We start from the raw sequence: 19,907 nt of genomic DNA, 5'->3' as shown, positions 1-19,907 counted from the left end.
CTTATCCAATATATATATTTGCTTAACGATGATATCCTATTTCACAGATGCTGAAAGTTATTAAACCGTTATTATTTAAAACTTAAAATCTGGCCACCAAATTTATCGCACAACTTCTTTATTGTTAATTAATTAATGTAACATTTACTAGTACAAAATTACTACAAATTTGTTTATTTTCAAAACAGTTTGACTTATACAATTATCTTAATACAAAGCTAACAGTATAAAGATTCAGTATATTTTATTATTTTTATCGTTGACGAAAATTTTTTTAAATAAATCTCGAAAAGACGATGGTAAACTCTTGTTGTAAAATATAGTTTGCTGAAGAGTTGGTCTTATTACGCAATTCAAAGAAACTTAAAACATTTAACATACATTAAAGAAATTTAAAACATTTCTCTAACTCGGTAATTATTTCAAAAACATAAATCTTCAATGCTGTACCACAGAAAGGAGTTTGAATTTTCTACAAAGTATTCTTTTTGGACAAGATTATAAAGTCGTGTTTCTAAGTCTTCCAGCATTTTTATTTGATTTCGGTATGAAGAAATTAAATCCGCCCACTTTAAAAGTAATTCAAATACTTTATTATCCTTTGACAATAGCAGCTGCTGAAAATATGCATTTAGCAAAATATCAAACCAATAAAAGATTCTCATTTCTAATTTCATATTGCAGATTTCGGAGGATGACGTTGATAGTTGGCTAAGTTGATTATAAAAGTAATCAAGTAGGAATATCAAATCAAATGAACTCAAATCACTTCTAAAATTATTAATTTTAGCAGCTTGTAATGGTTGAATGCCGGTTTCAAGACAACACGCTCTTAACATGGCTGCAGTAAAACTTTCGTATGTAGAGTTGGAACTCCTTTTCATAAGAATAGAGAAAAAAACCTTAGCAAATACAGATAAAGGCGCGCTTGACAATCGACTTAATAAGCTCGTCATTTTAGAAGTGGCCCCGCATTTTTCCAACAAAAAAAGAAGTTTTTCTGAAACTTCTTCTTTAGTAGTTCCATAATTTTCTAATTGATGAATAAAAAACTCAAATAGTGTTCTGTTGATTAGATCTGTTTCCAATTTCGATTCCTGCACAGTAATTGTATTATTTAGAAAGCATTTCCCTTGATCAACTTTTATAAACGGCTTACTTTTTTCTCTTAAATCATAGTAATTGTATGAAGTGTCATGGGATGTTGGAAGATGATTTCTATAATCTTGAATATTCGTAAGGGACTCATAGTTACTTGTGTTCACAGGGGATACATTTTCTTTATATGAGCAAATAGATTGAAGATAATCCTCCTCATTTATAAGATCACCTTCAATTCTAATGGGGTTTTCACAATGATAAGTTCCAAGTAAATCAACCAAAAGTTCTTGGGGCATGCGGTATGTTACAACAGATAAATTTTGACCCATAGCTAACAGAATATTGTCGTCAATTATCCAAATGCGAGAAGAATCGAAGAACACTTTAAAATACTGTTGTGCTTTGACTACTTTGAACTGTGTATTATATAATAATAACGAAGCGCCTTCTTGATTATTATTTGCACCATAAATTGCTACGCAATTCTTAGCTATTCCTAAAATCGATAGTGGAGAATCAACGTTAAGTGTTGAAATAACGGCTACGAAATTGCCCGGAGAATGTTCCGATTCCATGCATTCATCTAGGTTAAGTAGAAATAGTCTGCGGTCTGACCCTGAAACGTGATTATATATATATTTAAAATAATATTTTTTGGTAATTATGAGAGGTACTTACAAATTGTTAGCAATACACAATTATTCTCTCCTTCAACTATAGCATAACCTGATAAACTGGCTGTAATGTCCTTTCGCCCAATTTTTAAACTCTTTCTTTTTCCACCACTTTTTAATGGCATAATTACAAGTTCTATTTCCTTACTGTCTCCAGATGGTACAAAATAGGTTAGAACTTGTTCTCCATCAATACAAAAATTTGTATTTGCGTCCTTAATGTTACCACATTTTTGATGTGCGGTTTCCGATGAATCAGGAATAGAATGTGATTCTCTTAGTAATGAAAGAGCTTTTGAAAGTCGATCCCAATAGCCGTCACTATAAAGAATTATTGGTTCGTCTTTGCTTGGTATGATATCCACAACATATTTCTGCAACTGTTTTTGGAAGAAGTTGTAATTTTTCGTTGATGTAGTGAGCTTGAGTACGTACCTTAAATTTTTTTATCGAATTTATATCAGTAACAGAGGCGTCCCAACAACGAATATATCGGTTTCCGAAGATTCCTACATATTTGTTACTTGAATTGTCAAAGATAACTTTTGAAGACAATTTTTCTTGCGTCGACCAGCTACAAATCTGTTGTTGCGTGGATATCTGAGAAAGAAAAACAATACATTTTAAACATCATGAACATTTTATAAAGTTAATCATAGTAGTAGTTCTAAGCAAATTTAGATACTTATATATATACATATGTATGTACTGAATTTATTGAGTATTTACAGTCTAGTTCTTTTGGCGACCTAATCCTGTTTTAGGTTAAGATTGTCACCATTAGAGTAATTCTCGGCATCAGGGGTGTCATAGAGTCCAACCCGGACCGGAGGAATTTTCCTGCTGCGTTTTAGCTGGAAGGCTCCATCCAAACCTCACCTCCACCAGGAGTAATACATGCAAAGGATTGTTCCATAGTAACACCTGTTCAGGTCTTAAGACACATAGGGAGTGGAGAACAAGTTACGTGCCAACGCACCACTGCGTCGTTAGTCTATAAGGCTGTGTAATATGTACCTAGTTCGCGCTCTGCGCCGCCACTCAAGCCTAGTGACCAACAAAGAACCTATTCCCAGGAGCTCTAAGGATTACATTGTAGCCATATTCCTACTACGCCAGTAAATTTATCTAATAACGATCGAGAACTAGTGGAATGTTTTCGAAGGAATGGTTGGGAAAAGAAAATTAACAACTTGCGACTAGCTTTGGGTAGGTGTACAGGAAACGTAGAACTTTATTCCTTTGTAAAGATGATAAATTTTAATAGAGAGCTTGCCACGCAGATGTGAAGCGGGGATTAGGAATAACTGTTATACCACAAGTTATTAACCAGGGTAGATATAATATTAGAAAATTTCACACTTATTAAATATCCTTGATTTGCTTACAGATCTCTTAAAGTGCAAGTGAGGAATCCTTTTCTGCCAAGTGTATATTCCTAAGCTGGCGAATCTATATCATCCATTTATAATTCGAATTTTGGAAATGCTATTCTAAAATTTCCATGTTTTTTTTTCATATACGCATATCTTCTTAAAATTAAAATCACAGCTTAACACACTAAGCTTAAATAAATTTTTCCTAGTACTTACCTTAACAACAATAACAATATTTCTACTCAATGTAATTATTACACTTCCATTACTACCACCAGGAGAAATACCAAGAAAATCTTTGGAATCATTAATCCTAGATAAATTAATAAATTTTAAAAACTTTGTCACACTCATTTTCTAATCACAATATTCAAAAAAACCGCATTAAATTATTGTAAATAACGTAAGACACGCGGATATTAGTTTCAATTATGGAAAGCATTTTTATAATATCGATTATGTAAAACATCGAAGCTGACAACAATATCGATACAACAATCCATGGATAAATTGTATCCGGCTTAGGTTGTGTGCACATATGTGACAATTTAACGTTCCATTTCACGATCAGAATATAATTAAACTGAAAACCGTAATGAATGCTGCAAATAAGTAGGTTGATTATCAGGCTGATTGCCACAGCTTCAAGATGCCGTGGCCAGGAAAAAACGTGAATTTATTGCAAGACTTGGGCGAAGAAAGGTATTTATTGACGCGAAAAACTTGAAGGCATATATATACATATTCATATTTATTATTCTTTTCTTTATTTCTGTGTTTCTGAGTGCTAAAAAAAATCAAAAAAAATACGCATTTGCATTTCCACATAAATTGACTGATATTGTTAGATTTTGATACTAGTCCACGGTAACAATGCCTTTTGTTTGCAAAAGTACCCTATCAGTTGCTTTGACTGTAGTTTAAAGTTAGCACACAATTTGATTGGGAAAATTTATATCGACAAAAATTTCTAGTTTAAAAAATGAAAGTGTGATAGAAAAAAGTGAGAATGTGTTGCAACTTGAAAGCAACTACTTACTCGTGAAACATTCACAATTGAAAGTCCAGAATGCTATACATTCTTAAGCTTTTTGTTGGATTAGCGATAGCGACTAGCGATAAGTGCAAAACACCATGCGTCGTGCCATTTTTTACATTCTCTTTTATATCATAATCATTATAACTTCTTAATTATATCTCAATTGGTCTTAACACGACAGCATTCTCTCTAAAGCTGTGCTTGCTGCACAATCCCTTATATAGTCGTTCAGAGTATATAAAGTTATGGGTGAAGCGGATGAGACTTTGCAAGAAGACTCAGATTTGCAAGGAGCAATGAATGAAGTGGAGTTAAACAAATGTACAGCAAGCTTCAGACAATTTCTGGTTTTGCGAAATGGGGCCTGTAACTTCAGAACACCTGCTAATTGACTATTCAGCAGTCTGTAGATGCAGGATTAAGGCCTTTGAATCCATGTTTTCAAATAGGATTGAAGATAGAAGTTAAACCACTTTAATGGGATATCCCCATATCCTCTTGCTTCAATACAATTCCATAACTTTGTTGTTGCTTTAACATTTCACATTTCTCTGCTATCACATTTTTTTGACAAGAAAGCAGACATATTGCCAATCGTAGACAGCTTTAGTAACTTTTAAGGCTTCTACAAAATTGCCTACTTTGAACGGGGTGTAACATTCGAAAGTCTGCACCATATTGTTGTCTAGTGTGTTCAGCTGATTATAAAATGCTAAACTATGTTTTGGGAATTATTTAAAAAAATTACATGGTGACAATAGCTAACATTTATAGCAGTTAGAAATTCAATAAAATTGCATAGTTATACCATGTTTTGTTCGTTAGTTAAAATGTATGCCCTTGTACTAAAGTATGAATTTATAGTTTCCTCAAGTTCTTTTCGACGTTTAAAAAATAAGTTGGGTTGGACTAACGTCGCCATTTAATTAGCTCTACTTTGCGAATGTCATATGTGTATTTGTGTAATGCAACAGAAAATGCGATAACGTAGTATATATGGAATTAAGTGATAACAAATGCGGTAGTTGATAGTAATTGATGATACTTTAATAATTTTTATTTAGTATTAAACAGAACGTGGCAGATTGAACTCTTTGCAAGATAACAATTTGTTCCGTTTTTTGTGTACAAATTTAGTAGAGGATAGAACGTGGCAGCGTAAAGTACGTGGAGTTTTTAATTACGTGGTTTGTGTAATCAGGTGAAAAATTTTATTCAGGTTACAAAATATTTGTGTTATTTTATGTTTGTAAATATCTTGCCTTGTTATACAACCTTGAAATAACATTGCATTTAATTAAAGAGTGCTTACAATTCATTTTCAGTTTTTTTCCTGTTATAATATGTAATAAGTTGCAAATGTGTTAGATTTGCTGCTGTCATTTGTCCGGGAGAATGTTTAGAAATGTAATCAATTTAGGGTTGGTCAGTCAAGTGGGAGGTTTCGTGCTTCTTACGTTACTCTACAAATAATGAACTCGCAAGTGATAACATTTGCTTTATAAGGCTCGTATGATACTGCAGGAAATGAGCATTATCCTCCTGTAATGCATTGAAATTATAATTACATGTTTTTTTTCATTCATGTTTAAATTTAATTTTTACTGGAATATATCGAAATGACAATTTTTAATATAATAGCCAAATTTTGTTTGAACCGCAGTGTAAAGTTTGAACGTAATTTTTGTAAGAAAGAGTATGTGGAAAACAAAGTTAACATTTTAATTTTTCCAGAATTGCTGAGTTGTCAGTATCAGTAGCAAAACAATTTAATAATAATAATTTTCAGTTGTATCACAAATTTTGATTGGAGAATACAATTGTGAAAACCGCCTCTAGCTAATTTTAAGCCCCAACCTTAAAAAAATTAAATTTTCGTAAGAGAATCGTCACTAGGTGTTTCATAATTTTCCTGAATTTCTGAAGTTTTTGCCAAAAAACTTACAAGTTCTTTACACTTAATGGCTTTTGAATTAATAATATGAGTTTTGTGAAATAATGCCTTTTGTGACTGAGAAATAGCGGAAGACACTATTCCGAAGTATTACCTGATTGGGTTATTTTTATTACCTTTAGATAATCGTTAAAAAGAAATGTGTGACTGAAGCTAGCAATTATTATTCGTAAATAAATTTATATGTCATTACTAGCTCGGAATACTTTTGTGAGCAATTAATATTAAACATTTATGTAATGAATTCTGAACGAAAAAAGTTTTTATTTTGTAAAATTAACATAGATTTTATAGATTGCCAAAAAACAACGAGTACAAGATTTTTTTTTTTATATTAGACACAATTCACATACATTTTTATATAATATACATTTGTGAAGTAATAGTATGTGTATTGAAATACAGAAAACATAACTTTTATTGTATGATATTTGTTTGTTTATATTTACATATATTAAAAACGTGAGTTGCGCTTTAAAAAATAAAATAAATTGAAATCTAGAGTTACAACAAGAATAAAATGAATCTTTCAATTTTCAATAAGGAATGCCTTTTGTTTTAAAAATTTTTCCATAGCATATCAGTAATGATGTATTAATATTTTGCAGTCCTTTTTTATTGAACGTAAACCAAATTTTATAAAACGTTTTATATTAAATAAACCGAAAAACTATTATAGTTCCAGAAAAATTAAGAGTTTTCTACATAGTACAAAAAAATCTGAAAATTTTAAATTAAAATGCTTTCAAACCTTTACAGAATTATTAAATAATTCGTTTTTTATTGAATAGTTTTGGTTTCTTAACAGGGCATCTTTCTGGAAATATTCTATAAGATCCCAACAATGATTATCAAATGATAATCCAAGGTTGATTTTCGCTCAGTAAAGCTTTCTTTTCATATTTTCATATTCATATAAAGCTTTATTTTCATATTTCACATACTGAGCCATAATCTCAACACCGTTGACTCTACTTTTTTGGCGTACTTATTGATACAGGGCCGCATATCCGTCTAAGCGCCGCCTAATTTTATTTTTGCTCTTTTTTTCGTTTTTATCAATGCTGTTTTATCTTAAAAAACCTACGTCACAATGCTTGCTAAGATGGCGTTTACATGAGGACTCTTGTCACTCATTATCGGCAAATTATCTTTTGGTACCACTCTGTGCGATCACACTAAGGAAAAGAGTGCAGCAACTCGAGTTGAGTTGTAGTGTCTTCCTTTTCATAAAATTTTCGAAAATGTTTGTGCGTTTCGGCTACGCGTCACTTACAGCGTGATGCATAGTTCATTTTTATGTTTGCCTCATATAATGCTTAGGAGGAATTACCCTGAATGTTGTAGAAAACTATGTATAATAGCCGTTATTAATTGCTTCAAAGAAATACTCTATTTCGAAAAATTAATATTATTAAGGCAAAATATGAGGGAATTTCGTAGTTTTTTGGAAAGTATTAAAAGCCCACAATTTTGTTACTACTTCTAAATTTTTTCTATTTATTATAAAATAGTCAATAATTAATTACAAAGCTTGTTTTAGATAAAATGATATTTAAATTGCATTTAAAACAACTAAAAATGAAAATGTGTTAATATTTTTATGTAATTTTAAAACAGTAAAGATAACTTCGTTTTTATTAAAATAAATTTACCCCCTCACGGCCCTTTTTTGAAAGAGGAAGGATCGAACTTTTTAATAAACCCACCTTCGACCCCCTAGAGCCCTTATAGACCTGTAGGAAGCCCTTTGAAAATGACCAGAAATCAGTGTTTTTGCTCATTTTTCCATACAAACTGAAACCAATTCCTATAACCGGACATGAGTATTTAGGTAAAATTTCGTTCAATATTATCTCTGTTAAACTGATAAAATTTTATAACATGTGTGTCAAGAAAATTTTGAAAAATGTGTGAGTTTATAAATTCTTATTAGTTTTTGTTGTTTTGGGACAGTTGTTTTTAAGAACAATTCGTAAAATGATCACACATATGAAACATGCATGTATATTTAAACAATATATAGATATGTATATATTTTTAATATGTATTCAAGTGTTATCTGTAACCTTATTCTGATGAAGGCTTTTATCCGAATACAATTTTACTATGTCCGATCGCAGTACGAATAGTTGTGAAATATGTATGTATATTTGTTAGAGAACTTTGTATTGTACTTATTCAAGTAATATCATTTAAGTAAAACACTTCATTGCACGGAATGCTTCGGAAACATCGTAATGGTCTTCATTCGTGCCTATGTCAGCATTCCATGCAGTAATCTCTTCCGCTGATAGAATACAATCAGGCGTAAATTTTGTCAAAAACTTTTGTGTCTGTTCGAATATGCGTTTATAAGAAAGATCTGGTGGACAAAGCACCCACAGAGGGGTGATGATTATCTCAGTTTAGTAATGTTCATTCTATGCAAGTTATAATAGCAAAATGACTTGACGAAAGTCGTGTCTTTGCAATAATCCCTATTGAATCACAGTAGATGTCAATAACTGATTGCGTCAAGAAAGTTTTGTCATTTTTATTGGCTGAAGTTTCTGTGACATGACTTGGAAACTTTCCCGATCACAAGTGGCTTAAGTTTGTGGAACCCTTAAGAAGTAGTGCATAACATACACGTAACTCTTTTCTTACGCATTTTTCTGCCTGGCTTAGTTTTTTCACAAGGGGTGACGTAGTTTTTATCGGAACAGACCTGACTCAATATTTTGGAGTTCTATTCGGATATATTTGTCTAAAAAGATTCTATGCATTAGCTTTCAAAATGGGACAATTAATTGGGCAGTGTCTTTCTCGTTGATCCTAACCAAGTGTTTTTCTAAATCCACGTTTTCTTCCTTAAGTAAAGTTTTTCTTCTATTTACATTATATGTAAGTATATACGTCCAGAAACATAAAATCCACGGTCAATCAATTAGCCTTAATTTAATTTTTAAAAAATCTTACAGTTTTTGAAGACTGTTTGCTTACATTCGGCAGACGTTGATGTGATCAAAACAAAATTTACAGTTTCTTCAACAAGCAACTTTTGACATGCATTGTAGATTGTAAAACTACATATTCGATTTACTAACGGTAAATGCCGTCACATTATTTATTTTTTTTTGTATATACATGTGTATAGCTTTACATATGTAAGTACATACCTGATATCACCGAAGCAACGAGTGACCTATTGCATTTACATTGTTTGATATCATTTACAGCAATGTAAGTGGTTTATTTGAATTGCAACGAAGGCAAAAGACATCATTTGTTTTTTTCTCTCAATAATGCAAGCTTCACATACTCTCTTTCAGTGCTGGAAAGTCAATGCAGTTTAAAAAGTTGTTTTTTATTGCCTAACTATAAAGCAATGTGTGCAGTATGTACATAATGTTAAAAGTGTACACACCTGGTCAAAATAATAAGTACATACGCCCGTGTATCATTCAATGACTAATAAATTCTCTTTTATTCATGTTTAAAGAGAAATAATATCATATATGACTTAAATAACAAAAATAAAGATATTTGTAATAATAGTTGAAATAGGGCCTTAAATTTCTAGCAAATAATAAAAAGACTAAAAAAATTGCTGGACAAAATAATAACTACATCAGGTATCTGTGAATGAAAAAATGTATTAGTTTGAGTTTTCGGTCCACTATTTGATTTTTATTTACTTCTTTCATCTGTGTCTAGTTATTTTAAATTCCTTTTGAGATTCGTTTTGGTATACTGGAAATAAGTTTGCGGCACGTATCAATTGAAATCTCATACCAAGTTTTTTCAACAAAATTCCCTACTGGTCCTTATTTTCGAACGATTGCTTCCTAATCCGTTGCTTTAGCTCCCCCAAATGGTTTTCAATTGGATTCAAGTCGGGATATTGACATGGCCATTTAAGAGAACCCACATCATTGTCCTGGATGCAATCTTATACCAACCTCGAAGTATGCTTAGGATCATTATCCTGATGAAATTTCCATATTAGTGGCATACTTTCCTTAGCATATGGCAGCATCGTGTTTTGGAACCTATTCATGGCGCCTGAAATACGATGTATTGGTCCTACACCATACCACGAAAAGCAGCCCCAGACCATTATGTTGCCGCCACGTTTAACGGTCTTTTTTGTATACTGTGGATGCAATTCTTTGCCTTTCGGGCGACAAACGTTCCGTCAGGCATCATTTCCGAACAAATTAATTTTTGTTTCCACGAGATATTGCGCCCACCTTTTCTCATCACTTGGGCCGGACCAATTTGAATGATATCTCGCAAAATGTAATCTTATCTCAATTTTTTTTTGTAATTATGGTATTATTCTGGCTATTCTGCCAACTAAATTAGCTCTATGTAGCCTTCGTTATGCTACCAATATCGGCTGATATTATCCTTGAAGATATCAATGAGTCCTTTTTACTAAGAGTGACGATACGGTTGTCCGTTGTTGTTGATGTCTTTTTTGGTCGACCGCGAGTTTCAACATTCTTTTTAATCCTTAGGGCATTCTGCACGAAATACAATGAACGTCCTGATGTTTTAGCGATAGTCGTAAGACTTTGGCCCTCTTTTCTGAGGTTTAAGACGATATCCTTTTTCTCCGCACCCCATCTATACAATTTTTTAGTTATTAATGCGTTTTAAACATGGAGCTATACAACCGAAAGAGCAAACCAATACCATAAATCGTCCAATTTGCTGAAAATCTTAAAATAATTAACAATGTACTTATTATTTTGATAACTTAGAAAACGAGCATCAACAATTAATTGCCACGCCCACTTCAAAGAGGGGATTCAGCATTTTCTTTTCACTATAAAAGGTACTACCATATCGAATTTAATAAAATCAACCCGTAGTTGCATTCGTGTACTTCACCAAACATTCAAAATTCAATCATGACTGCAGCCTCAAGCAATGTGCTTATTATTTTGACCATATGTGTATATGAAAAATTATGAAAATAATTTTTAGAAAATATGTATTTGATTTTTAAATATTTTTAACATGCGACGCAAGCTTCAAAAACATCAACAAAATAGTAATATGTAAAAATAGTATTATTAAATTACTAAGAGGTTGATACGACAGGTGGACAAAACCGAACCCTTGCCATGTCCACAAAATGCCGTTAATTGAAAAACAAAGTGTTCAAAATATTTGCCAATTTAAGTTACAAATTTGGTACAGAGTATCACAGCTGGGTCAGCAGTGATTAAAAAAATTTCGAAAAGTGGGTATTAAGTTTAATTTTCATATCTCCCAAACAATTAAACGTTTATCCACCCGAAGTTACCAAAAGTGCGACAACTCTCACACATCAGAAGAATAATTATTTCTTACTGTAAGGATAAAACATCATTTTTGAATACGATTCAATGTTAAAATTGAACATTTGGGGAAATTCCATATAAATTAGTCTTCAGCACTATGTGCTGTTGTTCAAGTTTTGTTTATTATTAAAACCAAGTTAAATTTTTGTAATATAATTTATTTATTCAGCACTATGTGCTGTTGTTCTGAATTACTACTGAACTTAGGAACCCTGCCTAATTTCCCTACACTTGGCACAATTTTGGCGTTACTGCTGCTACTGCACCTGATGCTGTTGTTGTTGTTTAACTGCACCTGTTTTTGTTGTTTAGACAACAGGTGAATCGCTGTTACCGCGCAGATGTTGTTGTAACGAAGAGTTTGCCAGTTGATGGGAAAATGCTGACGCAGACTATTCCCTCGCTTACTGGCTAGCGTGGAGTAGTTCTAAGAACGCTACAGTGGGCAGATTAGCAGACTAATGTGTTAAATTATATCAGAAAGTATTCTATAATATTTCTTGTAAAACTTATGAATGGGTCAGTTGTGTGATATTAATTTTAACGTCGCCGTCGGCCTTTACTTTTAAAATTTTCTAGAATAAATTTTTCCATTTTTTCATTCAATCACATTTGATCTAACGGACTTTTATCTACTTTTAACAAAGTAACATTTAAAAATAATAAACTTACTTTAACCTAATTCTTGTTGATTGCGCCCCTCGCGTCGGTTGGGCGGCAGGGAGGTAATCGTTGGGGTATTATTATTATTATTATGATCTCAGAATTAAAATATACGCAAATTCTGCATTGAAGTGTAGCACCTCTCATCTAAATTTTTCAAAACTCATATTACGAATATGAGGACCTCAGTGCTTATAGTTGGCTTTATGCAGAAAATATCGGTCAGTGGGTAAGGTATCTTAATGAAATTAGGTGAGAATATTTTTGATAACGTTTTAATTAATTTTAATTTATAAAGTTTTGCAAACACTTGGTTATATTTTTTTCAAATGCCGGGACATACCGGGGAAAGGTACTACGTTGAAAAGCCCTTGACCTAACAATGAACAATGGGTTTTTTTTAATGAAAATATGCATTTATTATTCTATATAATCTACATTTGCAGTAGTACGCGGTTTATCAAACCGTGGAGAATCGGAGCCGTAGGTATTGGTCTCCATCTTGACCACCTCATTTGAGTGAAACCTTTTTCTAGTGAACGACTATTTGGGTTTGACATTTGTGGGAAATCTTGAATGAAATGACATACCCCCAACGCTCACAGAATACAAGGTTATGGCAACCTTGACGTCATTAAACCAACATCTTCACACTAACAGTGGGAGGAATTTGAAAAACAATAAATTACACAGCTCTATAAGAACACACTTTTTTGTTGTTTTCAATTGTCCTGATTACGACCTTATTGATGACATTTTTGGATATGCTCATGTTTATAAGACAATTACATATCTAATGTTTTGATAAATATGCACCCGCGGCCAAGCGTAACTTACCATTAAGAAATTTCTAGCGAACACGTTCTATCACTCATTGTAACGGTGCTTGTTGCGGTAATGGAATTTTTCCGTTAAGTTTTAACGACGTGATCTTTGTCTTACACAAATATAAAATATTAAAAAAAAATAAGTTGTGTCAAAAAAGTAAAAGTAAACCAGAACTAAAAAAAATGTTAGAAAGTGTTTGGGAGGAGGAAATTTTAAGCAGTGTTTTGGAGAAACTTGTTGGGTCAATGCCTGCTCGTATCAAAGCTGTAATATCCGCTAGAGGTGGACCGACGCCATATTAGATTTCCCGTTATTCTTTTTGAATATGTTGTAATTCCATCTTCAATTGAAACAAAAAATTTTGTTAAGTTATTACAAGAATTAGTAATAATGAAATCAAAGACTTGTGTGCAAATAAAAAAAAAGTTGTCTCAATTTAATTTTACAAATGGGCCAGATTAAAGTCAACAGTTAACCAAATATATTCGAGCCATCTATACATTCCCCGTATTCTATTAAATCCATAAAAAGTTACCCAAAGAACGAAAAAATTTAAAATAGTGAAAAAAATCAAGAGGTAAGTTACGCTTGGCCGCGGGTGTAGGCTTTTTAGTAATACAAATTTAGTTTTCTAGTCATTCCTGGGGTTCTGCGCACCTTTTGCGCGCATAAAAACGTCATGTGATCCTTATTCTCAGGCTCTTCACTGAAAATATGGGAAGAATTACAGTCTAAAAGAAGAAGAAAGAAAAAAGAAGAAGAAGAATATAGGTATACAATTACAGTATTAGCCTTCCACCTAAGAAAAAGAAAATTTTCGTTGATCTGTTTCGCCAACAAATAACAATATTTTCCGCTTTAGTCATAGATGGGACGGTATCCTTTTCATTGATGAAATATTCTATGGGTAAATAAAAGCACTATTTACCCAAAATGATTTTTCTCCAACATCGTTGACTTTCGATTTGTAGGCGTAAAAGCTTTCGAATACAATTGAAAAATGTTATACATGGATAGTAGGTATGGTTGTGGTCCGATTTCGCTAATTATTACATCGTAATCTAAGAACGTCAGGCTAATGCATTGCATTAAATTTAGGAATTTGGTGGAGCAGTTACTCAGATATAAGTTTTCATCCAATGTTGATGGCGCTACGTCTATTGTTCTTTCACCGGCTCCTAGGAAGGTTTTCTGTCTCATATGTATAGGATGTGATATTTATTGAAATTTCTAATATAAACTTCTTAAGAGGCGGGACCACGGCCACTTTTTAAAAGTTTTCAAACCACAGGTGCTTTTCCCTAGTGCGATTTTCTCAAATCTCCTCACCATTCTGATAATTTTTAAACTCTTGCAACATGTTGCTACAGAGTATAATAGTTTTGTTCACCTAACGGTTGTTTATATCACTCAAAACTAATTTACATAGAATAGGTTTAAATATACAGATATAAATGATGATAAAACGAGTTGTATTTTGAGTGACTGCCTGTCCGCCCGTCTGTGCAAGCGATAACTTGACTAAAAATTGAGATATCTTGACGAAACTTAATACTTTGGTTCCTTGGAAGGAGGACGAGTTCGAAGATGGGCGTAGAATGACTACTGGCACGACCAAAACTGTGGTTTGGTATAATGAATCACAATAACGAGGAGTATAAGTATATGGTTTGAATATTTTTAAAAAGTGGGCGAGCCGCCGCCCCCTGCATATTAGGTTTACTACTCAAAGTGCGATAAATCATTAACTAAATGAGCCAGAGACATTAAGTTTAACATCATGGATTGCCCAAGAGGGTCAATCTGTGATATATATTTTTGAAAATATTAATAGTCTTTTCCTGATAATAGTATATCTGTATACCAAAAATGTGTTCAATCAGATGAATATTTCTCTTAGCCAACATATACCTAATAAAACGATTTTCGAATTTCCGTCTCACTTTATACCCCATATATAGATCAATATGTAAATTATCTTCATTAAATTGAGTAAGCGTAGCCTTTATACAATTAACCAGCTTTATAATAACATGCATTAATTCCAAAAATAATAAAATCGGCTTAATAATACCCTATCTTATTACCTTTTAATAAGATGTAAGGCTTAATAATAACTGAACGAATAATATCGAATATACTATACTTTAATGCCAAAAATATGTGATTTTAGTAGTATAATAACTTATAATAATTTCCGTTATTATATTATTGGCTTAGGGCTGAAGATGAATGGATTTGGTGTAGACCTTGGTCGTAATCTCATATCCCTAATATCACCAATTTCGATCTTCTGGTTGACATTTTGCACATTGAGTATATATTAAATTTAGCCTTTTCCGTTAAGTTTAGGTCACATATAGTATATCTCATTTGAGGATGATTTTAATATAATTTTCGCTGACGGCAAGTAAAATATAGCTATAAAACTAATTGAATATGACATATAATGTAGCTAAATAAAATTTGATCGTAATTCATTCACGGTTTCGCAACAATTTTTATACCCTGAACAGGGTATATTGAGTTTGTCACTAAGTTTGTACCACCCAGAAGGAATCGTCGGAGACCCAATAAAGTACCTATATATATAAATGATCAGTATGTCGAGCTGAGTCGATTTAGCCATGTCCGTCTGTCTGTCTGTCCGTCTGTCTGTATATATACGAACTAGTCTCTCAGTTTTTAAGATATCTTTTTGAAATTTTGCAAACGTCATTTTCTCTTCAAGAAGCTGCTCATTTGTGGAACGGCCGCTATAACATATAGCTGCCATACAAACTGAACGATCGGAAACAAGTTCTTGTATGGAAAACTTTCACATTTTACAAGATATCGAAATTTGGGCGTAATCTCCGAAGAAATTGTTCAGATCGGTTAACTATAGCATATAGCTGCCATACAAACTGAACGATCGGAAACAAGTTCTTGTATGGAAAACTTTCACATTTGACAAGATATATTCACGAAATTTGATATATGTTATTTTCTAAGGCAACAATCTAATCTCCGAAGAAATTTTTCAGATCGGTTAACTATAGCATATAGCTGCCATACAAACTGAACGATCGGAAACAAGTTCTTATATGGAAAACTTTCACATTTGACAAGATATATTCACGAAATTTGATATATGTTATTTTCTAAGGCGACGAAATTTGATATATGTTATTTTCTAAGGCAACAATGTAATCCGAAGAAATTGTTCAGATCGGTTAACTATAGCATATAGCTGCCATACAAACTGAACGATCGGAAACAAGATATATTCTTGATATATGGAAAACTTTCACATTTCGGAAACAAGTTCAAGATATATTCACGAAATTTGGTATATGTTATTTTCTAAGGCAACAATGTAATCTCCGAAGATAGCATAATTGTTCAGATATATTCGGTTAACTATAGCATATAGCTGCCATACAAACTGAACGATCGGAATCAAGTTCTTGTATGGACAACTTTCACATTTGACAAGATATATTCACGAAATTTGATATATGTTATTTTCTAAGGCAACAATCTAATCTCCGAAGAAATTGTTCAGATCGGTTAACTATAGCATATAGCTGCCATACAAACTGAACGATCGGAATCAAGTTCTTGTATGGACAACTTTCACATTTGACAAGATATATTCACGAAATTTGGTATATGTTATTTTTTAAGCAACAATGTAATCTCCGAAGAAATTGTTCAGATCGGTTAACTATAGCATACATAGCTGCCATACAAACTGAACACATAGTTACTAACAGAAATGCACCTGTGAAGGGTATTTAGCTTCGGTGCAACCGAAGTTAACGTTTTTTCTTGTTAATATAAAGTTTTGCCATGCCTGGGGATATTCCTCTGTCTTTGATCCTTACATTTTACAAGAGCATGAGTTGTTTGGTTACAACCGAACTTAGCCTTTCCTTACTTGTTATATATAACTCTATCTCTATTTCGATTGGTTTTAGGCATTACAAACAAACGTTAGCCGAACAAAACTATTATATTCGCCAGATTATTAATGCGAGAGTGTTGTATATAAATATATACTATACATAGTACCAAATTCAAACAGATATATTTCAAAGCGCTGAAATCGGAATATTTTGTGCTTTGAAATAAGTTCAAGTTGGATTGCTTGCCCAGATTTGTAAACAGTGTGGAAAAAGTCATACTCATATATTACAAATACATTTGTAGTATAACTGATTATAGACAACTGCTATAAAGAAAAAACAGTGGCCCACAGCCAAAGCGATGCAGCCGTTTCAGAAATACTAAATCAAGTATGAACACTAAAAACATCTTCCAAAGGAATAAACGTTGGGATAATAAATTTTTTGGTTTAGTTAGGAGCAATTCTATTTCGTTACACTTACAGGGCTTGTTCTGTGAGAACAGTTCCGGTGGTTTACTTTAAATGTCCAAATCGGGTAGTACAGGCTATCACTTTTAGCTAAAATGAGAAATTTTTAGCAAATATTGTATTTCTTATTAGGCGTTCCTGTAAAGGTGTTACACCTCTTCATTTCTGTGAAAAAGAAGTTAAAACGGCGGAAAAGTGTACCAGCAGGTGAAAAGCAATGGATCTTTCAGTAAGATTGTGCTCCTGTACACTAGGCATAAACCTCCAAGCAGTGGTTTAAAAACAATATTCCTGGTATTTAACTTTATTAAAAAATGTATTATAGTTTAATTTTTATAAACTGAATATTTACTTACTTCTCACTTTATTAACACATTTGTATATTTTCCCTTTACAGGATCTAGAATGAGTCCTCCAAATGTTTTAGTAACCGGAGGTGCGGGATATATAGGCTCCCATACAGTATTGGAGATGTTGAATGCAGGTTACAACGTAATTTGTATAGATAACTTGAGTAATGCGTATAGCTCAGGGTCGTCTAAACTACCGGAGTCATTAAATAGAGTCCAAAAATTGACTGGGAAAACATTAATTTACTATTGCATAGACATTACTGATAGAGATCAAGTTCGTTCTGTTTTTCAAGAGGTAAGTTGTTTATTATTTTATAATTAGTTTGACTCTACAATGTATGAGAATTAAAAGTGTCTTCATTAAAGTATATTATTGATAAATAAGAATTTAGATTTTTAAGCTCAACATTTTGGATAAAATATTAGATTTGTAGTTAAATTTATTTTTTATAAAAATCAAATTTATAAGCAAGATATTTCGCATTAAAAAGTTAACTTTTAATTTTTTATTCAACAGTTAAACTGAAATTTAAATTTTTAATCCCAAAATAATGTAAACAATTTACGAAATATTCTTCGAATGCTATACTTCACCATTAGTTTTAATAAAGATATGTTAATTGTGCACGTTTTTGCATGAATTAACCTTATTCCTCCCTTAAGTGTAGCATAGCTTCATATTTTTTTAATATATTTGACTTATTAACCATTTTATTTAAAAAGCACTTTTATTTTTTTATTAATTTCAACCGATAGACTTTAACTTTTTTGTTTTCTGCTATTAATTCGTATTGTATACTGACTTTCAGCACAAAATCGATATGGTGGCTCATTTTGCTGCGCTTAAAGCAGTTGGAGAATCTTGCCGTATACCGCTACAATACTATCATAATAATATGACGGGAACAAATGTTCTCCTGGAAGCTATGGCTGATAACAATGTGTTTAAATTTGTGTATAGCTCCAGTGCCACTGTTTATGGTGAACCCAAATTCTTGCCTGTAACTGAAGAACATCCAACCGGCAATTGTACAAGTCCCTATGGCAAAACAAAGTATTTTACCGAAGAAATTTTAAAGGATCTATGTAAATCCGATAAGGTGAGTGAAGCTTTTATTTTCAATTGTTTTTACTAATTTATAAAATTTTTAGCGTTGGGCAGTTATGTCATTGCGTTACTTTAATCCAGTTGGAGCACATCCGAGTGGATGTATTGGCGAAGACCCCAACGGAGAGCCTAATAACTTGATGCCTTTTATTGCTCAAGTGGCCGTCGGACGTCGGGATGTTTTGAAAATTTATGGTTCTGATTTTCCGACAAAAGATGGAACCGGAGTACGCGATTATATTCATATTGTAGATCTCGCAGAAGGACATTTGAGAGCTCTGGAAAAATTAAGAAATGTAGCTGAGACTGGATTTTTTGCATATAATCTTGGCACTGGTGTTGGATATTCTGTTCTGGAAATGGTACATGCCTTTGAAGAGGCTAGTAATCGAAAAATTAACTATGAAATAACTGATCGGCGATCTGGTGATGTGGCGACTTGTTTCGCCAATGCTTCGCTGGCTGAAACTTCTCTCGGTTGGAAAGCTAAACGCGGCATTATTGAAATGTGTGCAGATACTTGGCGTTGGCAGAGTAATAACCCTAATGGTTATGCTTCAAAATAATTTAATTTGTATTTGACAATCAGTAACATCAGTTCTTAATATGATAATACAAAATTTTTAATAGTAATTTCTAGTATATGTACATATGTATATGGTACAATTTATCTTTCGACAAAGTCGAAAAAAATTCTAAAAGTGTGAAACCAAAATAATAAAAAGGATGTTGTGCATAATAAAATTTCAATTAGAAAAATTATTGATGATGAAAACAAAAGAAGTTAGATAAATAGTTCTAAGCATATATTTTGTCTTTGCTTTTATTTTGGGTGGTCGAAAATCATTCTATTGTCTTAAGGAAACAAAGTTTAGACGAAGGTCTAGACCAATTTCATCCATATTCAACTTGTTCACTTCATTTCATTAAAAATATCTCATATTGACCAACAGAAACGGTGTAATCTGTGAAATTTTGGAAATTACTATATACAAGGTCTGTCGCAAAAGAAACAGGACTGCTAAAAAAAAAACAACAAAAAAATTAATATTTTTCAAAAGTTATATTTTTTCATTCAAAGTAGTTTCCTTGTGCTTCGATACAGCATTTAGCCC

General features: G+C 32.3%; 2 protein-coding genes across 4 annotated transcripts; one reads left to right on the top strand and one right to left on the bottom strand.

Annotated features, from left to right (window-relative positions):
- Positions 1 to 90: 90 nt before the first annotated feature.
- Positions 91 to 3,593, bottom strand: LOC126761881 (uncharacterized). The gene is made up of 4 exons (XM_050478314.1): positions 3,368 to 3,593; positions 2,211 to 2,375; positions 1,780 to 2,155; positions 91 to 1,717 (listed from the first exon to the last, which is right to left on the bottom strand). Exons 1-4 carry the CDS (start codon positions 3,503 to 3,505, stop codon positions 423 to 425), a joined length of 1,974 nt encoding a protein of 657 aa, XP_050334271.1. The 5' UTR covers positions 3,506 to 3,593; the 3' UTR covers positions 91 to 422.
- A 1,447-nt stretch (positions 3,594 to 5,040) lies between these two features.
- LOC126761565 (UDP-glucose 4-epimerase) lies at positions 5,041 to 19,599 on the top strand. Of its 3 annotated transcripts, none has more exons than XM_050477869.1 (4): positions 5,041 to 5,353; positions 17,729 to 17,979; positions 18,494 to 18,784; positions 18,837 to 19,599. In XM_050477869.1, exons 2-4 carry the CDS (start codon positions 17,737 to 17,739, stop codon positions 19,356 to 19,358), a joined length of 1,056 nt encoding a protein of 351 aa, XP_050333826.1. In that variant the 5' UTR covers positions 5,041 to 5,353; positions 17,729 to 17,736; the 3' UTR covers positions 19,359 to 19,599. The 3 variants fall into 3 exon arrangements, with proteins under 3 accessions (XP_050333826.1, XP_050333824.1, XP_050333825.1); XM_050477867.1 differs by having other exon boundaries at positions 5,041 to 5,391; XM_050477868.1 differs by having other exon boundaries at positions 5,041 to 5,409.
- Positions 19,600 to 19,907: the final 308 nt, after the last annotated feature.

The sequence above is a fragment of the Bactrocera neohumeralis genome, chromosome 6 (genome assembly GCF_024586455.1).
Source record: "Bactrocera neohumeralis isolate Rockhampton chromosome 6, APGP_CSIRO_Bneo_wtdbg2-racon-allhic-juicebox.fasta_v2, whole genome shotgun sequence".
Lineage (NCBI taxonomy): Eukaryota > Metazoa > Arthropoda > Insecta > Diptera > Tephritidae > Bactrocera > Bactrocera neohumeralis.
The sequence above is the reverse complement of the archived record's forward strand: the minus strand, read 5'-3'. Positions and strand labels throughout refer to the sequence as shown.